Here is a 24,332-nt window from a genome sequence, read left to right on the forward strand (position 1 = left end):
AAGGGGCAGACTTAGCGGCCCCGCGACGAACGGCGGTTTCCCCACGCGCGGCCGAGGACCTCCACGGCGGTTGGGGGCCCCCAAAATAATAAAAAAAAAGGGCGGGAAAGGGAGAGGTGGAAGACCCACGGGGCCTCCATCTCGGCAGGCAACCGTCCGATCGTGAAGAGCCGAAGTACCCACTCGCCCCCCGAGAAGTAGCTGTGGAGAAGCCCGTCGTCGCCCCTCTTCGGGAGGCCCGGTGAGGGAGGGAGCTGGACCCGCGGGTGGGCGACACTTTCCGCATCCCTCTCCATCCCCCTCATCTTATCTCCTTCCCTTCCCCACAGCGCCTGTATATATGTATATATGCTTGTACGTATTTATTACTCTATTATTTATTTCACTTGTACATATCTACTCTATTTATTTTATTTTGTTACATCTTACCTCCTTCCCTTCCTCACAGCGCCTGTATATATGTATATATGCTTGTACGTATTTATTACTCTATTATTTATTTCACTTGTACATATCTACTCTATTTTATTTTGTTACATCTTACCTCCTTCCCTTCCCCACAGCACCTGTATATATGTATATATGCTTGTACGGATTTATTACTCTATTATTTATTTCACTTGTACATATCTACTCTATTTATTTTATTTTGTTACATCTTACCTCCTTCCCTTCCTCACAGCACCTGTATATACGTGTATATGCTTGTACGTATTCATTACTCTATTATTTATTTCACTTGTACATATCTACTCTATTTTATTTTGTTACATCTTACCTCCTTCCCTGCCTCACAGCACCTGTATATATGTATATATGCTTGTACGGATTTATTACTCTATTATTTATTTCACTTGTACATATCTACTCTATTTTATTTTGTTACATCTTACCTCCTTCCCTTCCCCACAGCACCTGTATATATGTATATATGCTTGTACGGATTTATTACTCTATTATTTATTTCACTTGTACATATCTACTCTATTTTATTTTGTTACATCTTACCTCCTTCCCTTCCCCACAGCACCTGTATATATGTATATATGCTTGTACGTATTTATTACTCTATTATTTATTTCACTTGTACATATCTACTCTATTTTATTTTGTTACATCCTACCTCCTTCCCTTCCCCACAGCGCCTGTATATATGTATATATGCTTGTACGGATTTATTACTCTATTATTTATTTTACTTGTACATATCTACTCTATTTTATTTTGTTAGTATGTTCGGTTTTGTTCTCCGTCTCCCCCTTTTAGACTGTGAGCCCACTGGTGGGTAGGGACTGGCTCTAGATGTTGCCAACTTGGACTTCCCAAGCGCTTAGTACAGTGCTCTGCACACAGTAAGCGCTCAATAAATACGATTGATTGATTGATTAGACTGTGAGCCCACTGTTGGGTAGGGACTGTCTCTAGATGTTGCCAACTTGGACTTCCCAAGCACTTAGTACAGTGCTCTGCACACAGTAAGCGCTCAATAAATACGATTGATTGATTGATTGATTGACCGTCTCTCTATGTTGCCAACTTGGACTTCCCAAGCGCTTAGTACAGTGCTGTACACACAGTAAGCACTCAATAAATATGATTGATTGATTGACTATATATGTATATATGTTTGTACGTATTTATTACTCTATTATTTATCTTACTTGTACATATCTACTCTATTTATTTTATTGTGGTAGTATGTTCGGTTTTGTTCTCCTTCTCCCCCTTTTAGACTGTGAGCCCACTGCTGGGTAGGGACTGTCTCTATCTGTCGCCAACTTGGACTTCCCAAGCGCTTAGTACAGTGCTCTGCACACAGTAAGCACTCGATAAATACGATTGATTGATTGATTGACCGTCTCTATATGTTGCCAACTTGGACTTCCCAAGCGCTTAGTACAGTGCTCTACACACAGTAAGCACTCAATAAATATGATTGATTGATTGATTGACTATATATGTATATATGTTTGTACATATTTATTACTCCATTATTTATTTCACTTGTACATATCTACTCTATTTATTTTATTGTGGTAGTATGTTCGGTTTTGTTCTCCGTCTCCCCCTTTTAGACTGTGAGCCCACTGTTGGGTAGGGACTGTCGCTATCTGTCGCCAACTTGGACTTCCCAAGCGCTTAGTACAGTGCTGTGCACACAGTAAGCGCTCAATAAATACGATTGATTGATTGACTGTATGTTTGTACATATTTATTACTCTATTATTTATTTTACTTGTACATATCTACTCTATTTTATTGTGTTAGTATGTTTGGTTTTGTTCTCCATCTCCCCCTTTTAGACTGTGAGCCCACTGGGGGGTAGGGACTGTCTCTATCTGTCACCAACTTGGACTTCCCAAGCGCTTAGTACAGTGCTCTGCACACAGTAAGCGCTCGATAAATACGATTGATTGATTGATTGACCGTCTCTATATGTTGCCAACTTGGACTTCCCAAGCGCTTAGTACAGTGCTCTGCACACAGTAAGCGCTCGATAAATACGATTGATTGATTGACCGTCTCTATATGCTGCCAACTTGGACTTCCCAAGCGCTTAGTACAGTGCTCTGCACACAGTAAGCGCTCAATAAATACGATTGATTGATTGATTGATCGAGGCGCCTGGCTAAACAGAGCTGCTGCCGTAGAAGATGGAAGTACCCCCAAAATGGTACCCGCAGATGAACGCACAGCTTGGGGGAAGATGCTAAAGACACTCCCAGAGGGTTTGGATGAATTCACGGACGAGGCCGTAGATTAAACTGGAAGCTCGTTGTGAGCGGGGAATGTGCCTCCTATGGTGTTATGTTGTAATCTCCCAGGCGCTTAGTACAGTGCTCTGCACCCACTAAGCGCTCGATAAATACGATCGATTGAGCGGTCCATGGAGGATTACTACGGGAAAAGTTCATTCAATCAATCAATCAATCAATCGTATTTATTGAGCGCTTACTGTGTGCAGAGCACTGTACTAAGCGCTTGGGAAGTACAAGTCGGCAACATATAGAGACAGTCCCTACCCACCAGTGGGCTCACAGTCTCAAAGGGGGAGACAGAGAACAAAACCAAACATACTAACAAAATACAATAAATAGAATAGATATGTACAAGTAACATAAATGAATAGAGAAATATGTACAGACATATGTACATATATACAGGTGCTGTGGGGAAGGGAAGGAGGTAAGATGGGGGGATGGAGAGGGGGACGAGGGGGAGAGGAAGGAAGGGGCTCAGTCTGGGAAGGCCTCCTGGAGGAGGTGAGCTCTCAATAGGGCCTTGAAGGGAGGAAGAGAGCTAGCTTGGCGGATGGGCAGAGGGAGGGCATTCCAGGGCCGGGGGTACTCACCAAGCGCTCGATAAATACGATCGATTGAGCGGTCCATGGAGGATTACTACAGGAAAAGTTCATTCAATCGTATTTATTGAACGCTTACTGTGGGCAGAACACTATACTAAGCGCTTGGGTAGTACAATTCAGCAACGGAGACAATCCCTAGCCAACAACGGGCTCACGGTCTAGGAGGGGGGAGACCTACATCAAAACAAGTAAAGAGGCATCAAGAGCATCAGTATAAATAAACAGAATTATAGATAAATGCACGTCATTAATAAAATAAACGGAATTATAAGTATGTACACGTAAACACAAGTGCTGTGGGGCAGGGAGGGGGGTAGAGCAGAGGGAGGGAGTGTGTCTACCAACCATGTCATATTGTAATCTCCCAAGCACTTAGTACAGTGCTCTGCACACACTAAGCGCCCAGTAAATACGATTGATCGATCGATCGATTGGAGCCACACTGTTTATTCAGGGCAATATAATAGTCACTTGGAAATCTGTATCAGAAGTAAAAGGGATAATCCCTTGAGACTGAAAGGGGAGACAGGAGGACACCCATCACCATGCAAACAAAAGTTGGATGAATAAATGCTGTTTAAAAAACACTTAAAATCTACTCTAAACGATTAAATAATAAATGCATGAGTAAAGAGATAGTCACGTGAGTGCTCAGTTGGCTGATGGGGTAGCATGACCAGCAAGTTGAGAGGTTAATCAGGGAATTCCTCTTGGAAGAAGTGGCTTTTTATAATAATAATAATAATAATAATAATAATAATGACGGTATTTATTAAGCACTTACTATATGCCAAGCACTGTTCTCAGCACTAAGGTAGATACAAGGTTATTAGGTTGTCCCATGTGGGGCTCACAGTCTTAATCCCCATTTTACAGATGAGGTCACTGGCACAGAGAAGTTAAGTGATTTGTCCAAAGTCACACAGGGGACAAGTGGTGGAGCGGGGATTAGAACCCACGACCTCTAACTCCCAAGCCCGTGCTCTTTCCACTAAGCCACGCCGCTTCTCTTCTGAGGGGTATGATTTAAGGGTGAGGAAGTTTCATGCAGGGAGAAAGGCATTAGCAATTCAGTAATATCGAATTATTGTTCACCAAATCCTGTCAACCATTGAAGGTGGTAAGTCTTAGGTTTTGTTTTTTTTTTCAATAAGCATTTCCTTCCACATCAGGAGATAAGCATATGGGATTCATTACCACAGGAAGTTTAATATGTCAGACGTTTGGGTAAATTAATGAATGAGAGGTCCAAAGTGGGTGATTGGGGGGAAAAGATGTTAAATGATTGTACATCCCAAAATAGTAGGATGTATGTCAAGAAGATCAGCCATCACACGGCCGATCCTGTTGTCAACACCAAGCATCCCGTCGTCACTGTCCGAGGCAAAGCGTTAAGCCGATGGGCCGTGTCTCTGACCCAAAAGTGGCATTGCATACAGCATTATGTTCTTATTTAAGAATCTGAATGGATTTGGCCTGTTGCTTAATTGCTATTGCAGTTCCAACCTTGTTTTCAACAGATTGCTAACTCTAGTAGTATACTCAGTTCTCCTGTAACGCGGGGGTTACGTTCCTGATGAAGCTGCTGTTAAGGAAAATGTACAACACAGTATGGGTTTCACGCTGCTCAACCATTTTTCTCTACTTCACGTTCTTAATTACAGCATTTTTTAAAGTTTGTACTATGAGCTAGACATTGGGGGTAGATACAAGGTTATGCGATCGGATAATAATAATGGCATTTGTTAAGCATTTATTAGTCATTCATTCAGTAGTATTTATTGAGCACTTACTGTGTGCAGAGCACTGTACTAAGTGCTTGGAAAGTACAATTTGGCAACAGATGGCAACAGAACGCCGGGGTGGCTCCCAAGGAGATCAGGTTGGACGCAGGCCTTGTCCCGCAGCGGGCTCTTACCATATGTATTACTCTATTTATTTATCTTATATTACTCTTTATTTACTTATTTTATTTGTACATGTTTATTCTATTTATTTTATTTGGTTAATATGTTTTGTTTTGTTGTCTGTCTCCCCCTTCTAGACTGTGAACCCACTGTTGGGTAGGGACCGTCTCTATATGTTGCCGATTTGTACTTCCCAAGCGCTTAGTACAGTGCTCTGCACACAGTAAGCGCTCAATAAATACGATTGAATGAACAGATAGAGCCAATCCCTATCCAACAATGGGCTCACAGTCTAGAAGGGCGGGGGTGGGGGTGGGGGTGGGGACAGACAACAAAACAAAACAAGTAGGCAGGCATCAAAAGCATCAAAATAAATAAATAGAATTATAGGTATCTGTACATCATTAATAAAATAGAATACTATGATAATTCTATTCTATAATAATAAAAATAGAATCATGATTCCCATGTCTTGTATCCTTAGTAGCAAACCGCAACATTTCCATGGGGGTTTTTCAGTTGAAACTTCCAAGCTAAGCACTGGGGTAGATACAAGATCATCAGGTCCCACATGCTTCTCACACGCTCAGTAGGAGGGAGAACAGGTACTGAATCCCCATGTTGCAGATGAGGGGACTGAGGCACAGAGAAGTCAAGAGACTTGCCCAGCATCACACAGCGGGTAAGTGGCGGAGCTGGGATTAGAACCCAGGTCCTCGGGCTCCCAGGCCCGTGCTCTTTCCAGTAGACCGTGCTGCCTTCCGAATCCGTCTGGGTAGATGAGTGTTTCTAGAAGAATATTCCCTCCGTAACAGCTCTCCATCCAAAACTCCTCATTCAGATCCATGCTTCAGAAGAACGGTGTATATCTTTGCCAATATCAGCATAGTTCACCTTCCTAAACAGAGATTTGCCTTGCATAGCCAAGGTCTGTGGTGTATACTTCCGTATGTCCGCACCTTGGCGGGTCCCAAAGTATATGCACCTTGACCGTTGACGGCAAAGGATGCTTTGGCACTCACAGCCTGGCCCCTGGACTTCTCTGGGGCCTCGGAGAATGGCAGTGGGGGAGGTCAGAGAAGGGAGAGGTGGAAAAATCAGAAATACCCTCTCTGATATCAAGGCGACACGCTGGAACCTTGATATCCGCTTCCAGGACAGAAACAGTGGTGTGAGTTTTTCTCAAGATAGGCTCTGTCTTCCCAGCTCGTACACCTTTAATATTGAATTGATACTAAGCACAGGATTTGCCCTATATAGAAGTATGGCTAGCCTGGAAGTTTCAACTGCAAAACGTGGAAATGGTACGGTTGCTAGTGAGGATACAAGACGTGGGACTCATTATTCTATTTTAGAATTATTCTATTTATTTTATTAATGATGTGGAGATCAATCAATCAATCAATCGTATTTATTGAGCGCCTACTGTGTGCAGAGCTTGGGAAGTACAAGTTGGCAACATATAGAGACAGTCCCTACCCAACAGTGGGCTCACAGTCGAGAAATCTGTGAGAGATAGGAGATATCTATAATTCTCTTTATTTCTTTTGATACTATTGATGCCTGTCAACTTGTTTTGTTGTCTGTCTCCCCCCGCTAGACTGTGAGCCCGTTGTTGGGTAAGGATCGTCTCCATCTGTTGCCGAATTGTACTTTCCAAGCACTTAGTACAGTGCTCTGCACACGGTAAGCGCTCAATAAATACGACTGACTGACTGACTGAATCATCCCATGAGGAATAGTAAGGAGATCAGAACCCTGTGCTAATGCTGCTGCTCTTAGAAGGGCCTGTTTCTCATTCCTACTTCCCCAAAGCTGCATCTAAGGTATACGTATCTGCTTATTTTCCTGGTAGCTTCAAAAAGCGTGCGACCTGTTGTGTGCATTTTAAATTCTCAGTTCGGAAGACTCCAGCCGAAGAAGTGAACCCGCCTTGTTCCGATAGGACGGCGAAAATGGCTTTGAGACGGATCACTCAGGAGACCTTTGACGACGTAGTGCGGGAAAACATCACAGAGTTTGAAATGGACCCGGACGAAGCCCTGAAAGAAGCCGTCGAACAGTTTGAATCCCAAGGTACTGCAGCTTCATTTGGGCGGTTCTAAGGTCAGACGAGCCGGCTGCCCATTCACCTTTAAATGTATCAAAATAGCCTTTCTCCCCTCTTTCGCCGACCACCTGGCAGTCTAATAATTACAGTATGTTTTGCGCTCACTGTGTGCCAACCGCGGGGGTAGATAGCGTACAATCAGATTGGACACAGTCTCTGTCCCGCACAGGGCTTATAGTCTAAGGGAGAAGGAGAACGGGTAGTCAATCTCCATTTTACAGATGGGGAAATTGAGGCACAATGAGGTTAAGGGATTTACCCAAGGTCACCCAGGAGGCAAGTGGCAGAGCCGGGATAAGAACCCAAATCGTCGTCATCATCATCAGTGGTATTTATTGAGCGTTTACTGTGTGTAGAACATTGTACTAAGCCCTTGAGAGAGTATAATACAACAGAGTTGGTGGACACATTCCCTGCCCTGAACAAGCTTACATTCTCCTGATTCCCAACCTTGTGCTGCTTCTAAGCTACCTAATCATGTGTGTTTAGACATGAGCCAGCTGGGCTTCTCACCTTGTGAATAATTTCATCATCAAATTGAAATAATGAAATTTAAAAGAGAGTCCTCTCTTAGACGAAGGCCCGTCCTGCCTTCTCTTTCACTCTAGTTTATGGAGATTCCATATCCATGACCACCACCACTGCCTCTTTACTTGTTTTAATGTCTGCCTCCCCCCTTCTAGACTGTAAGCCCGAGGTAGGCAGGGACTGTCTCTCTTTATTGCTGAATTGTACTTTCCAAGCGCTTAGTACAGTGCTCTGCACACAGTAAGCATTTGATAAATGCGATTGAATAAATGAATGAATGAATTAGGATTGTAAGTAATCAATCAGTGGTACTTATTGAGCACTTACTATGGGCAGAGCACTGTACTCAGTGCTAAGTACACTACAGTAGCGGTGGTAGATGTAATTCCTGCCCACCAGGAGCTTACAATCTACGGGGGGATTCATTCAGTTGTATTTATTTTAGACTGTTTTCGACTATTTTAGACTTTTAGACTGTGAGCCCACTGTTGGGTAGGGACTGTCTCTATATGTTGCCAACTTGTACTTCCCAAGTGCTTAGTACAGTGCTCTGCACACAGTAAGCGCTCAATAAATACGATTGATGATGATGATGATGATTTATTGAGCACTTACCGTGCAGAGAGCACTGTACTAAATGCTTGGGAGAGTACAACAGAAAAATAGACACATTCTCCGGCCATTATGAGCTTTTACAGTCTGATAGGGGTAGGCTGAGTTGAGTCTCAAAGTCCTTAAGGGGTGGATAGGGGAAATGTTAGCCAGGGAATTGCCTTGCAATTGCCCTGTGGGCACTAATTGTGCCTTCTATCTCTATTGTACTCTCCCAAGTGCATAGTACAGTGATCTGTGTATGCTAAGCACTCAATAAATACTATTGTTTGAGTGAATGATTGACTGAAAAAGAACACCTTTCTAAATGCCTTAGGAGCCAAGACCTTCTCCCCATCTGATCATCTCTAGTCTAAATCGGTTGAATTAGAAATAGCGCTGTGATTCTTATAGCTAATTAGTTGATTTCTGGATGCGCCCTAGCAGCCAGAGAATTCTGTTGCTTATGCAGAGAGCAGCGTGGAAGCAGGATGGTCTAGCGGGTAGAGCACAGGCCTAGGAGTTAGGAGGACCTGGGTTCTAATGCCACCTCTGCCGCTTATCTGCTGTATGACTTGGGACAAGTCACGTAACCTCTCTGTGCCCCAGTTCCCCATCTGTAAAGTGGGGATTAAGACTGTGAGCCCCATGTGGGCCATGGAGTGGGTTCAGATTGATTAGATTGTATCTACCCCAGCACTTGGAACAGTGCCTTGGCACATAAGTACCATAATAATAATAAAAAAAGATCAGGGTGAGGACTTGCAGTTTGTTCCTTTTGAGCACTAAAACCTGACTGAATAGTTAGTTTTTCCGGATAGTAATAATAACTGTGGTATTCGTTAAGCGCTTACTATGTGCCAGGAACTGTACGTACAGTGCGTTACAGTGCGTACAGTGGGGTGGATACAAGCAAATTGGGTTGGACACAGTCCCTGTCCCACATGGGGCGCACAGTCTTAATCCCCATTTTACAGATGAGAAAGCTGAGGCCCAGAGAAGCAGAGTGACTTGCCCAAGGTCACACAGCAGACTAGTGGCAGAGCCGGGATTAGAACCCATCACCTTCCGACTCCCAGGGCCGCGCTGTAGCCACTGCACCATGCTGTTTCTCTGAACTGCACTCAGCTTGGAACTGGTCAATCAATCAATCAATCAATCGTATTTATTGAGCGTTTACTGGGTGCAGAGCACTGGACTAAGCGCTTGGGAAGTCCAAGTTGGCAACATATAGAGACAGTCCCTACCCAACAGTGGGCTCACAGTCTAAAAAGGGGGGGACAGAGAACAAAACCAAACATACTAACAAAATAAAATAAAGAGAATAGATATGTACAAGTAAAATAGAGTAATAAATATGTACATACATATATACAGGTGCTGTGCAGAAGGGAAGGAGGTAAGATGGGGGGATGGAGAGGGGGACGAGGGGGAGAGGAAGGAAGGGGCTCAGTCTGGGAAGGCCTCCTGGAGGAGGTGAGCTCTCAGTAGGGCCTTGAAGGGAGGAAGAGAGCTAGCTTGGGGTTTAAGCCCCGGAGATGTGGTCAATGGCTGTAGAATCATCATCATCAATCGTATTTATTGAGCGCTTACTATGTGCAGAGCACTGTACTAAGCGCTTGGGAAGTACAAATTGGCAACATATAGGGACAGTCCCTGCCCAACAGTGGGCTCACAGTCTAAAAGGGGGAGACAGAGAACAAAACCAAACATACTAACAAAATAAAATAAATAGAATAGATATGTACAAGCAAAATAAATAAATAAATAAATAGAGTAATAAATATGTACAAACATACATACATATATACAGGTGCCAAGCAATGTAATAAATTTCAGGGCAGATTGGACACGGTCCCTGTCTTACCAGGGTTTGACAGACTAAGGAGGAGGGAGAACAGTCTTCTAGACTGTGAGCCTGCTGTTGGGCAGGGACCGTCTCCATATGTTGCCAACTTGTACCTCCCAAGCGCCCAGCACAGCGCTCTGCACACAGTAAGCACTCAACAAATACGACTGAGTGAATGAATGAACAGGTATCAAACTCCAGTTTACAGATGGGGAAACTGAAGCCCAGTGAGGTGACTTGCCTTCAGGGCACACAGCAAGGCTAGTGGCAGAGCCTGGATCATCATCATCATCAATCGTATTTATTGAGCGCTTACTGTGTGCAGAGCGGCTCACTGGCCAGTCTCTCCGTCAGCTTGGACTTGCTTGGACAGAGAAGTCTTTGAGGTGGATTCTAAGGATCCTCAGTCCAAGACCGTGCTCTCACTTTCGTCTCCCGTTCGTTGGCCTCCCGTAGGCGTTGACCTGAGTAACATCGTGAAGGCTGTTCGGAAACCCGCCGCCGATGATGGTGCCCAGGAGCCCAAACACGCCGTCTTACAGGTAGAAGTCAGTCGGTTGCGTTGCGGGGAGCCCTAAAATCATCCTGCTTTGTATTCCGGGCGGCCGTGGAAAGGGAGAACGGGTATCAAATCCTCATTTTTGCCGATGAGGGAACTGAAGCACAGACAAGTTAAGCGAGTTGCCCAAGGTAACCCAGCTGGTGAGTGGCAAAGCCGGGAGACAGAGAATAAAACCAAACGTACTATCAAAATAAAATAAATAGAATAGATATGTACAAGTAAAATAAATAAATAGAGTAATAAATATGTACAAAGGTATCTATATATATACAGGTTCTGTGGGGAAGGGAAGGAGGTAAGATGGGGGGATGGAGAGGGGGACGAGGGGGAGAGGAAGGAAGGGGCTCAGTCTGGGAAGGCCTCCTGGAGGAGACTTAGACTGTGAGCCCGCTTTTGGGTAGGGACCGTCTCTATATGTTGCCAACTTGGACTTCCCAAGCGCTTAGTACAGTGCTCTGCACACAGTAAGCGCTCAATAAATACGATTGAATGAATGAATGAATGAGGTCATGGGTTCAAATCCCCGCTCCGCCAACTGTCAGCTGTGTGACTTTGGGCAAGTCACTTAACTTCTCCGGGCCTCAGTTACCTCATCTGGAAAATGGGGATTAAGACTGTGAGCCCCCCGTGGGACAACCTGATCACCTTGTATCTACCCCAGTGCTTAGAACAGCGCTTGGCACATAGTAAGCGCTTAATAAACGCCATCATCATCATTATTATTGTTATTACTAGGAAAGACACAGATCCTCGCCACCTAACTTTCCCATCACGGTGGACACCACCACCACCCATCATCATCATCATCATCATCAATTGTATTTATTGAGCGCTTACTATGTGCAGAGCACTGTACTAAGCGCTTGGGAAGTACAAATTGGCAACATATAGAGACAGTCCCTACCCATCTCAGTCAGTCGTGATTATTGAGCGCTTACTGCGCGCAGAGCACTGTATTAAGCGCTTGGGAGAGTACAGTATAACAGGAAACAGACTCATTCCCTGCCCACATGAGCTTACAGTCTAGAGGGGGAGACGGACATGAATATAAATAAATTACAAACCTATAACCATGGCTTCCCCTGAAGCCAGCCATCTAAACTGTGCTTCGTTCGCGCCTCTTTTGCTTCCGACCTCGTGAGCCCGGGCTTGGGAGTCAGAGATCATGGGTTCAAATCCCGGCTCCACCACTTGTCAGCTGTGTGCCTTTGGGCAAGTCACCTAACTTCTCTGTGCCTCAGTTACCTCATCTGGAAAATGGGGATGAAGACTGTGAGCCCCATGTGGGATAACCTGATCACCTTGTATCCTCCCCAGCGCATAGAACAGTGCTTTGCACATAGTAAGTGCTTAACAAATGCCATTATTATTATTATTATTATTATTATTATTATTATTACCTGTCCTTCCTTCTTACAGTCTAGAGAATGCTTCTCTTCCCTCAAATGGTTAGATCAGGATTCTCTACACACAGGTGCTTAATAAATACATTCACTTCTGCCATAACATATGTTTTCCCTCTGCAATGCATGTTTTCTCTGTGCATTTTGGCTAGAGAATTGTTAGGAAACGTTCATCTAGCAACCCAGGCCACTTTAGATAACGTCAGCGCTTAGAACAGTGCTCTGCACATAGTAAGCGCTTAATAAATGCCATTATTATTATTATTATAACAGTGGGAGGCTGTAAGCTCACGATGGGCAGGGAACGTGCCTTCTAATTCCGTTGTATTGTGGTCTCCCAAGCGCTTAGTACAGTGCTCTGCACATCAATCAATCAATCAGTCGTATTTATTGAGCGCTTACTGTGTGCAGAGCACTGTACTAAGCGCTTGGGAAGTCCAAGTTGGCAACATATAGAGACAGTCCCTACCCGACAGTGGGCTCACAGTCTAAAAGGGGGAGACAGAGAACAAAACCAAACATACTAACAAAATAAAATAAATAGAATAGATATGTACAAGTAGAACGAATAAATAGAGTAATAAATATGTACAAACATATATACATAAATACAGCGTGGCTTAGTGGAAAGAGCCCGGGATTGGGAGTCAGAGGACATGGGTTCTAATCCCGCCTCCGCCACTTGTCTGCCGTGTGACCTTGGGCAAGCCACTTAACTTCTCTGTGCCTCAGTTACCTCATTTGTAAAATGGGGATACCTGATTACCTTGAATCTACCCCAGCGCTTAGGACAGTGCTTGGCACATAGTAAGCGCTTAACAAATACAATAATAATAATAATAAATATGGTTGATTGATTGAGGTATCGTAAAAAACGGTTGTGTACCTGCACACAACCGGTGAGTACTCCAATGGGAGTTGGCCTTAATCGATGGTATTTATTGAGCGCTTCCTGTGTGCAGAGCACTGTACTAAGTGCTCGGGACAGGACAATAGGATGGAGTTTGTAGATACATTCCCTGCTCGTGTCAACGCAGAGTTTTGCAAGGATAATAATAATCACGGTACTTGTTTAGCGCCTACCGTGTGCCAAGAACTGGGGTGGATAGAAGTTAATCAGGTTGGAAACAGTCCCTGTCCCACATGGGGCTCCCAGAATTAATCCCCATTTTACAGATGAGGTCACTGAGGCCCAGAGAAATTATGGGACATGGCGGAAGCCGGGATCGGAACCCAGGTCCTTCTGATTCCCAGGCCTGGGCTCTATCCACTAAGCCACACTCCCTCATGTTACTATGTGAGAGAGAACTATTTTAGAGAACTATTTTAGACTGTGAGCCCACTGTGGGGTAGGGACCGTCTCTATATGTTGCCGACTTGGACTTCCCAAGCGCTTAGTCCAGTGCTCTGCACACAGTAAGCGCTCAGTAAATACGATTGATGATGATGAAGGGAACTGCAACGACTGATTGAAGAGAGCAGATAGGTAAGAAGGAGGGCGGTGGTGGTGGGCCCGGAAGCCATCAGTCAGAAATTTGGACTTGACGCGGAAGGAGAGAGGGAGCCAGCAGGTAGTTCAATCAATCAATCAATCGTATTTATTGAGCGCTTACTATGTGCAGAGCACTGTACTAAGCGCTTGGGAAGTACAAATTGGCAACACATAGAGACAGTCCCTACCCAACAGTGGGCTCACAGTCTAAAAGGGGGAGACAGAGAACAGAACCAAACATACCAACAAAATAAAATAAATAGGATAGAAATGTACAAGGAAAATAAATAAATAAATAAATAAATAGAGTAATAAATATGTACAACCATATATACATATATACAGGTGCTGTGGGGAAGGGAAGGAGGTAAGATGGGGGGATGGAGAGGGGGAGAGGAAGGAAGGGGCTCAGTCTGGGAAGGCCTCCTGGAGGAGGTGAGCTCTCAGCAGGGCCTTGAAGGGAGGAAGAGAGCTAGCTTGGCAGATGGGCAGAGGGAGGCCATTCCAGGCCCGGGGGATGACGTGGGCCGGAATAATAATAATGGTGGCATTTGTTAAGCGCTTACTATGTGCAAAGCACTGTTCTAAGCACTGGGGAGGTTACAAGGTGATCAGGTTGTCCCACGGGGGGCTCACAGTCTTAATCCCCATTTTACAGATGAGGTAACTGAGGCACAGAGAAGTGAAGTGACTTGCCCAAAGTCACACAGCTGACAATTGGGGGAGCCGGGGTTTGAACCCACGACCTCTGACTCCAGAGCCCCTGCTCTTTCCATTAAGCCACGCTGCTTCCCTACAAGCTTCCAGCTTCACTTGACAAGCTTCACTTCCAGGCCGGTTTCCAGTCCGCGCCTTCCGCAGACGGAAAAGTCCCTTGGCTTTGAACGAAAGGGGCGGGGAGAAAGTCGGAAGAGCCCGGGCCTCCCCCGTTCGGTGTCACGCGCGTGTGTCTTGCAGATACTTGACGAGCTCCGGAAATCCGTGGACTCTTCGGCCCCCCGGGAGCTAGCCGAACACCTCGTCCGCTTTAGCGACCAGTGCGAGCGGCAGGCGGCGGCCCGTTTCCTGGCCGCCCAGAAAGGCGCTTACCCCATCGTGCTCGCCGCCTGCCAGCTGGCAGCCTCGGGGGGCCGGGGCTTCTTGCCGGAGGCCCTCGGTGCCCTGTCCGCCCTGACTGACGGTCAGCCGGACCTCCTGGAGCCCAAGGGGCTGCAGCTTTTGGTGGCCGCGTTGGAGGAGAACGGAGCCGAGGCCGAAGCGACCGCCGCCGGGCTCCGCTGCGTCCGTCACGCGAGCCTGAAGCACGAGCGGAACCGGCAGGACTTGGTGAAGGCCGGGGTCCTGCCGCTGCTAACCGGGGCCATCGAGAGGCACGGCCGCCGGGCGGAGGTGATCAAAGCGGCCTGCTCGGCGCTCAGGGTCATGACGCTCGACGACGATATCCGCGTGCCCTTCGGCCACGCTCACGAGCACGCCAGGATGATCGTGCGGGAGAACGGCGGCTTGAAGGTTCTCATCGAGGCGGCCAAAGGTGGGTTGACTCTTCAGGTTCATCCCGTTCGGCTGTGGCAGGCTTTTAGACGGACCAGCCCCGGGCGGACAGGCGGAAGTTCACTTGTCAATCAATCAATCCATCGTATTTACTGAGCGCTTACTATGTGCAGAGCACCGTACTAAGCGCTTGGGAAGTAACTCATCCCAATCATCAACTCATCCCAATCATCCCAATCCAAACCCGCCAAACCCGCCAACTCATCCCAATCCAAACCCTCCCCACCCCTCGCACCCTTCCCCCTCCCTCCCCACCCTCGACAGCTGCTGCCAAGTGTGGCCTCTGGAACCCCCGCTCCGTTTTAAGTAAGACCCCTTTCATCCTGGACCTTTTCCTTTCCAGTTCTCTACTCCTCCTCGCCCTAACTGAAACATGGCTGTCGCCGGACGACACAGTCTCTTCTGCTGCTCTCTGCAGTGCAGGCCTCTTCTTCTCCCACGCCCCCAGACTCACCGGAAAAGGAGGAGGTGTCGGTTTCCTTCTCGCCCCCCAATGTCGCTTTCGCACTATCCCTCCTCCCCCTTCCCTTTCCTTCCCTTCCTTTGAAGCCCACATCATTCGCCTCTACCACCCCCTCCAGATTCTTGTAGCCGTCATCTACCGCCCTTCCAGCCCCACTTCCAACTTCTTTAACGACTTTGACCCCTTCCTCACCTTCCTTCTCTCCTTCTCCATGCCCACTCTGATCCTCGGAGACTTCAATATCCACATGGATATCCCTAACGACTCCTCTGCCGCCCGCCTTCTATCTCTCCTTGACGCTGCCAACCTCTTCCTCCACCCCACCTCGCCCACTCACCAACTTGGTCATACCCTCGACCTCATCATCTCCTACCGCTGCACTGTGTCCACCCTCACCAACTCTGTAATCCTTCTCTCTGATCATAATCTTCTCACCTGCCTCCTCACTCACACTCCTTTCCCCTGTAAATCCGTATTACTCCCTCACAGAGATCTCTGCTCTCTGGACCCCACCCATCTTTCGGAGCGCCTCACACCCCACCTCGCCGCCCTCTCCTCTCTACCCAGTCTTGATGATCAGATTACTGCTCTCAACTCTACCCTTTCTACTCAGCTAGACTCGCTCGCTCCCCTTTCCCTTCGCCGCTCTCGCACCACTAACCCACAGCCCTGGATCACTGCCACTGTCCGCCTCCTTCGCTCTTATGCTCGAGCTGCTGAACGCTGCTGGCGAAAGTCTAAACACCATGCCAACCTCGTTCACTTCAAGTTTATCCTTTCCTGCCTTAACTCAGCCCTCTCTTCTGCCAGACAAAACTATTTCTCCTCCCTTATTGACACCCATGCCCATCACCCCCGCCAGCTCTTCCGTACATTCAACTCCCTTCTCCGGCCCCCGGTTCCTCCCCCTCCTCCTTCCCTCACCCCCAACGATCTGGCCTCCTACTTCATTAACAAAATTAAATCCATCAGGTCCGACCTCCCCAAAGTCTCTTCCCCCCTTTCTCCATCCCCCCGGCTCTCAACACTCTCTGCTACTCTCCCATCCTTCCCAGCGGTATCCTCAGAGGAACTCTCCTCCCTCCTCTCAAGTGCTACTCCGGCCACCTGTGCTTCTGACCCCATTCCCTCTCATCTTATGAAATCTCTCGCTCCATCCCTTCTCCCCTCCTTAACTACCATCTTCAACCGCTCACTCTCCACTGGTTCCTTCCCCTCTGCCTTCAAACATGCCCACGTCTCTCCCATCCTAAAAAAACCCTCTCTTGACCCCACCTCACCTTCTAGTTATCGTCCCATATCCCTCCTACCATTCCTTTCCAAACTCCTTGAACGAGTTGTCTACACGCGCTGCCTAGAATTCCTCAACAACAACTCTCTCCTCGACCCCCTCCAGTCTGGCTTCCGTCCCCTTCATTCCACGGAAACTGCCCTCTCAAAGGTCACCAATGACCTCCTGCTCGCCAAATCCAACGGCTCATATTCTGTCCTAATCCTCCTCGACCTCTCAGCTGCCTTTGACACTGTGGACCACCCCCTTCTCCTCAACACGCTATCTGACCTTGGCTTCACAGACTCCGTCCTCTCCTGGTTCTCCTCTTATCTCTCCGGTCGTTCTTTCTCAGTCTCTTTTGCAGGCTCCTCCTCCCCCTCCCATCCTCTTACTGTGGGGGTTCCCCAAGGTTCAGTGCTTGGTCCCCTTCTGTTCTCAATCTACACTCACTCCCTTGGTGACCTCATTCGCTCCCACGGCTTCAACTATCATCTCTACGCTGATGACACCCAGATCTACATCTCTGCCCCTGCTCTCTCCCCCTCCCTCCAGGCTCGCATCTCCTCCTGCCTTCAGGACATCTCCATCTGGATGTCCGCCCGCCACCTAAAGCTCAACATGTCGAAGACTGAGCTCCTTGTCTTCCCTCCCAAACCTTGTCCTCTCCCTGACTTTCCCATCTCTGTTGACGGCACTACCATCCTTCCCGTCTCACAAGCCCGCAACCTTGGTGTCATCCTCGACTCCGCTCTCTCATTCACCCCTCACATCCAAGCCGTCACCAAAACCTGCCAGTCTCAGCTCCGCAACATTGCCAAGATCCGCCCTTTCCTCTCCATCCAAACTGCTACCCTGCTCATTCAAGCTCTCATCCTATCCCGTCTGGACTACTGCACCAGCCTCCTCTCTGATCTCCCATCCTCCTGTCTCTCCCCACTTCAATCCATACGTCACGCCGCTGCCTGGATTGTCTTTGTCCAGAAACGCTCTGGGCATGTTACTCCCCTCCTCAAAAATCTCCAGTGGCTACCAATCAACCTACGCATCAGGCAGAAACTCCTCACCCTGGGCTTCAAGGCTGTCCATCACCTCACCCCCTCCTACCTCACCTCCCTTCTCTCCTTCTCCAGCCCAGCCCGCACCCTCCGCTCCTCTGCCGCTAATCTCCTCACCGTACCTCGTTCTCGCCTGTCCCGCCGTCGACCCCCGGCCCACGTCATCCCCCGGGCCTGGAATGCCCTCCCTCTGCCCATCCGCCAAGCTAGCTCTCTTCCTCCCTTCAAGGCCCTACTGAGAGCTCACCTCCTCCAGGAGGCCTTCCCAGATTGAGCCCCTTCCCTCCTCTCCCCCTCGTCCCCCTCTCCATCCCCCCATCTTACCTCCTTCCCTTCCCCACAGCACCTGTATATATGTATATATGGTTGTACATATTTATTACTCTGTTTATTTATTTATTTATTTATTTTACTTGTACATTTCTATCCTATTTATTTTATTTTGTTGGTATGTTTGGTTCTGTTCTCTGTCTCCCCCTTTTAGACTGTGAGCCCACTGTTGGGTAGGGACTGTCTCTATGTGTTGCCAATTTGTACTTTCCAAGCGCTTAGTACAGTGCTCTGCACATAGTAAGCGCTCAATAAATACGATTGATTGATTGGAAGTACAGATTGGCAACACTTGTGTGCTGAGTCTCACGTCAGCCCCGCAATCTCCGTGGCCCAGGTGGCCAGCGTGTCGGGACTCTAACCTGGAAGGACCCTCTGACCTCGTGGAAAAAACACTGGGCCTGGGAGGCGGAGGAGCCGGGTTCAAATCCGGGGACTGTGCCTGACTTGATTATTATTAACTAATAACAATAATAATAATGGCATTCATTAAGCGCTTACTAGCACTGTTCTAAGCGCTGGGGAGGTACGACGTGATCAGGTTGTCCCACGGGGGGGCTCACAAATCTTAATCCCGTTTTACAGATGAGGTAACTGAGGCCCAGTGAAGTGACTTGCCCAAAGTCACGCAGCTGACAGTTGGCGGAGCCGGGATTTGAACCCATGACCTCTGACTCCAAAGCCCGGGCTCTTTTCCACTGAGCCACGCTGCTTCTCATAACAATAACACTTGTGATATTTGTTAAGTGCCAGGCACCGTACTAAGCGCTGGGGTGGGTACAAGCAAATTGGGGCGGACACAGTCCCAATCCCCATTTTGCAGGTGAGGCCCAGAGAAGTGAAGTGACTTGCCCAGGGTCACACAGCAGACCAGGGGCAGAGCCGGGATTAGAACCCGTGACCTCTGACTCCCGGGCCTGTGCTCTATCCACCGTACCGATCGTGTACCTATCCCAGCGCTTAGTACACAGTAAGCACTTAATGGTTACTATTATTCTTATTTATTATCATTATTATCCCTAGGCTGTCTGTGGGGACAACCTGTCTGGTGAGGCCCTAAGCTAAGATTCCTCCCGAAGCTTTCCTCTCCACCTCATCATCAATCGTATTTATTGAGCGCTTACAGTGTGCAGAGCACTGTACTAAGCGCTTGGGAAGTCCAAGTTGGCAACATATAGAGACAGTCCCTACCCACCAGTGGGCTCACAGTCTAAAAGGGGGAGGCAGAGAACAAAACCAAACATACTAACAAAATAAAATAAATAGAATAGATATGTACAAGTAAAAAAATAAATAATAATAATGATGGCATTTATTAAGCGCTTACTATGTGCAAAGCACCGTTCTAAGCGCTGGGGAAGTTACAAGGTGATCAGATTGTCCCACGTGGGGCTCCCAATCAATCCCCATTTTACAGGTGAGGTAACTGAGGCGCAGAGATGTGAAGTGACTTGCCCAAAGTCACACAGCGGACAGTGGGCGGAGCCGGGATTTGAACCCATGACCTCTGACTCCAAAGCCCGGGCTCTTTCCACTGAGCCACGCTGCTTCTCTAGAGAAGCAGCTTCTCTGTAGAAGCAGCTTCTATAGAGAAGCAGCCTCTATAGAGAAGCAGCTTCTCTATAGAAGCAGCTTCATAGAGAAGCAGCTTCTCTATAGAAGCAGCTTCATAGAGAAGCAGCTTCTCTATAGAAGCTGCTTCTCTAGAGAAGTATATTATACTCTATATAATAGAGAACAAATCTGCACAAACATATATAGAAGCAGCTTCTCTATAGAAGCAGCTTCTATAGAGAAGCAGCTTCTCTATAGAAGCTGCTTCTCTAGAGAAGTATATTATACTCTATATAATAGAGTAACAAATCTGTACAAACATATATCCATATATACAGGTGCAGTGGGGAAGGGAAGGAGGTAAGATGGGGGGATGGAGAGGGGGACGAGGGGGAGAGGAAGGAAGGGGCTCAGTCTGGGAAGGCCTCCCGGAGGAGGGGAGCTCTCAGTAGGGCCTGGAAGGGAGACTCACCTCCCTGAGACTTCTTCCGTCCTGCCCTCCTGCAGCTTTCCCGGCTGACTCGGCGGTCCTCAGCGAACTCTGCGGCACCCTGTCGCGCCTGGCTGTCCGAAACGAGTTCTGTCAGGAGATCGTGGACCTGGGTGGCCTCAGCTTCATGTTGACGCTCCTGGCAGACGGCGTTGACCAGCAGGTACGGCGGTTCCGCTCGCGGTGGGACGGGGGACCCGCCGGAGGCCTCGATCAGTTCATCGTGCCGACCCGGAGTGGGGGAATTCGAACCAACAGCACCTGCTGTGCTGCCCGGAGGAGAAATGGGAAAGGCCCTGTAGAACCAAGAGCAAAAAACATCCAGTTTGGTCGTATTTATTCCCCCGGGCCTGGAATGCCCTCCTTCTGCCCATCCGCCAAGCTAGCTCTCTTCCTCCCTTCAAGGCCCTGCTGAGAGCTCACCTCCTCCAGGAGGCCTTCCCAGACTGAGCCCCTTCCTTCCTCTCCCCCTCGTCCCCCTCTCCATCCCCCCGTCTTACCTCCTTCCCTTCCCCACAGCACCTGTATATATGTATATATGGTTGTACATATTTATTACTCTATTTATTTATTTATTTATTTTACTTGTACATTTCTATCCTACTTATTTTATTTTGTTGGTATGTTTGGTTCTGTTCTCTGTCTCCCCCTTTTAGACTGTGAGCCCACTGTTGGGTAGGGACTGTCTCTATGTGATGCCAATTTGTACTTCCCAAGCGCTTAGTACAGTGCTCTGCACATAGTAAGCGCTCAATAAATATGATTGATTGATTGATTGATTGATTTATTGAGCGCTTACTGTGTGCAGAGCGCTGTACTGAGCACTGAGTACGGTATAGCAGTAAACGGACACATTCCCCGCCCACCACAAGCTTACAGTCTTGAAAGGGGGGGGCAGACAATAATATAAATAAATACATTACAGATCTGCACATAAATCCTGTGGGGCTGGGAAGGGAGGGGGGTGAATAATAATAATAATAATAATAATAATAATAATAATAATAATGATGGCATTTATTTATTAAGCGCTTACTATGTGCAAAGCACTGTTCTAAGTGCTGGGGTAGATACAAGGCAATCAGGTGGTCCCACGAGGGGCTCACAGTCTTCATCCCCATTTTACAGATAAGGGAACTGAGGCCCAGAGAAGTGAAGTGACTCGCCCAAAGTCACACAGCTGACAAGTGGCGGAGCCGGGATTTGAACCCACGGCCTCTGACTCCAAAGCCCGGGCTCTTTCCACTGAGCCACGCTGCTCCCCCAATAATAATAATAATAATAATGGCATTTGTTAAGCGCTTACTATGTGCAAAGCACTGTTCTAAGCGCTGGGGGGAAACAATGGGATCAACATGTCCCACATGGGGCTCACAGTTTTAATCCTCATTTTACAGACGAGGTAACTGAGGCTCAGAGAAGTTAAGTGACTTGCCCCAGGTCACACAGCAGACATGTGGCGAAGCTGGGATTCGAACCCATGACCTCTGACTCCAAAGCCCGGGCTCTTTCCACTGAGCCACGCTGCTTCTCAATAAAGTGAATAAAGGGAGCGAGTCAGGGTGACGTAGACTCCTGTAAAGTACGGTCCAACTCACTGTCAGTTGTTCTTATCCCTCTCCACCCCGTGGTCTATTATCAGTCACTCTGTCCCTTACCCCTCAATTGTCTCAATCAATCAATCGTATTTATTGAGCGCTTACTGTGTGCAGAGCACTGTACTAAGCGCTTGGGAAGTCCAAGTTAGCAACATATAGAGACGGTCCCTACCCAACAGTGGGCTCACAGTCTCAGAATTAGACCTTTGGGCTCCCTGCTGATCTGGGACATCAGGAACAAACTGATTACCCTGTATCCACCTCAGCGCTTAGAACAGTGCTTGGCACATAGTAAGTGCTTCATAATAATAATAATAATAATAATGTTAGTATTTGTTAAGCGCTTACTCCATGCAAAGCACTGTTCTAAGCGCTGGGGTAGATACAAGTTGATCAGGTTGTCCCACGTGAGGCTCACAGTCTTAATCCCCATTTTACAGATAGGGTAACTGAGGCACAGAGAAGTTAAGTGACTTGCCCAAAGTCACCCAGCTGACACTTGGCGGAGCTGGGATTTGAACCAATGACCTCTGACTCCAAAGCCCGTGCTCTTTCCACTGAGCCACGCTGCTTCTCTTAAGTACCACAATTATTTATCCAGTGCTTAGAACAGTGTTTGGCACATCGTAAGTGCTTAACAAATGCCATCATCATTATTATTATTATTATCTGCTGTGTGGAGTAAGCGCTTAACAACACCATCATTATTACTATTATTATTACCTGAGAAGCAGCGTGGCTCAGTGGAAAGAGCCCGGGCTTTGGAGTCAGAGGTCATGGGTTCTAAATGCCGACTCTGCCAATCGTCAGCTGTGTGACTTTGGGCAAATCACTTAACTTCTCTGTGCCTCAGTTCCCTCATCTGTAAAATGGGGATTAAGACTGTGAGCCCCCCGTGGGACAACCTGATCACCTGGTAACCTCCCCAGCGCTTAGAACAGTGCTGTGCACATAGTAAGCGCTTAATAAATGCCATCATCATTATTATTATATGAACAAAATAGGATTTAAACCTTGGGGAGGCAATGAATCCTGGGAAATGTGCCACCATTTTCATCTGTTGTTTCCCTGCGGGTATGAGAGCTCACCTCCTCCAGGAGGCCTTCCCAGACTGAGCCCCTTCCTTCCTCTCCCCCTCCTCCCCCTCTCCATCCCCCCCATCTTACCTCCTTCCCTTCCCCACAGCACCTGTATATATGTATATATGTTTGTACATATGTATTACTCTATTTATTTTACTTGTACATATCTATTCTATTTATTTTATTTTGTTAGTATGTTTGGTCTTGTTCTCTGTCTCCCCCTTTTAGACTGTGAGCCCACTGTTGGGTAGGGACTGCCTCTATATGTTGCCAATTTGTACTTCCCAAGCGCTTAGTCCAGTGCTCTGCACATAGTAAGCGCTCAATACGATTGATGATGACGATGATGATGATGAATTCAAACTCAGATCCAGTTGGTTAAATGGACCTGTCGGCCCCAAGGGAGGTGGAAAGGCGGAAAGGGAAGGCGGGCCTGGGAGAAGGAGCCCTTGAGGCGCAGATTTTCTTCACTGGGAAGAGGGAGTTGGCGGAGAGTAACCTGTCCTCTGGCATAGATGGAGAACGGAAGGACGGGAAAAAAGCCAAAAGAGGTGCTAGGGTAGGGCAACTGTTTTCGTATTCTTTCGGAAACCGGGGTAATAAAGCCAAAATGAGCCGGAGGGCACGGCTGCCCACTGGGCCGTCACCCTCTCTCTTCCCTGGCCTCTGCTTCATTCACCCACCGGTGCCTCCCAAAGCAAAACCGCTACGGCAAGAATGAACCCCCCACCCCACCGTGGAACAGGTTCATCATCATCATCATCAGTCGTATTTATTGAGCGCTCACTGTGTGCAGAGCCCTGTACTAAGCGCTTGGGAAGTACAAGAAGCAGCGTGGCTCAGTGGAAAGAGCCCGGGCTTTGGAGTCAGAGGTCATGGGTTCAAATCCCGGCTCCACCACTTGTCAGCTGTGTGACTTTGGGCAAGTCACTTAACTTCTCTGGGCCTCAGTTCCCTCATCTGTAAAATGTGGATTAAGACTGTGAGCCCCACATGGGACAACCTGATCACCTTGTATTCTCCCCAGCGCTTAGAACAGTGCTTTGCACATAGTAAGCGCTTAATAAATGTTATTATTATTACAAGGTTCAGAAAGTGTCCGGCTGATGTCTTTGTTTCGCTCCGTTGGC

At 47.5% G+C, this 24,332-nt stretch overlaps 1 protein-coding gene across 2 annotated transcripts in view; it reads left to right on the forward strand.

Annotated features, from left to right (window-relative positions):
- Positions 1-3: 3 nt before the first annotated feature.
- ARMC6 (armadillo repeat containing 6) overlaps positions 4-24,332 on the forward strand; it is a 36,683-nt gene continuing 12,354 nt past the window's right edge. For both annotated transcript variants that reach the window (XM_038772037.1, XM_038772038.1), the window contains exons 1-5: positions 4-241; positions 7,171-7,347; positions 10,806-10,891; positions 14,764-15,337; positions 20,540-20,685. In XM_038772037.1, coding sequence (XP_038627965.1) covers positions 7,227-7,347; positions 10,806-10,891; positions 14,764-15,337; positions 20,540-20,685 — 927 coding nt within the window. In that variant the 5' untranslated portion in view covers positions 4-241; positions 7,171-7,226. The remainder of the gene's footprint in view (positions 242-7,170; positions 7,348-10,805; positions 10,892-14,763; positions 15,338-20,539; positions 20,686-24,332) is intronic.

This window comes from Tachyglossus aculeatus, chromosome X1, assembly GCF_015852505.1.
Source record: "Tachyglossus aculeatus isolate mTacAcu1 chromosome X1, mTacAcu1.pri, whole genome shotgun sequence".
NCBI classification, from domain to species: Eukaryota; Metazoa; Chordata; class Mammalia; order Monotremata; family Tachyglossidae; genus Tachyglossus; species Tachyglossus aculeatus.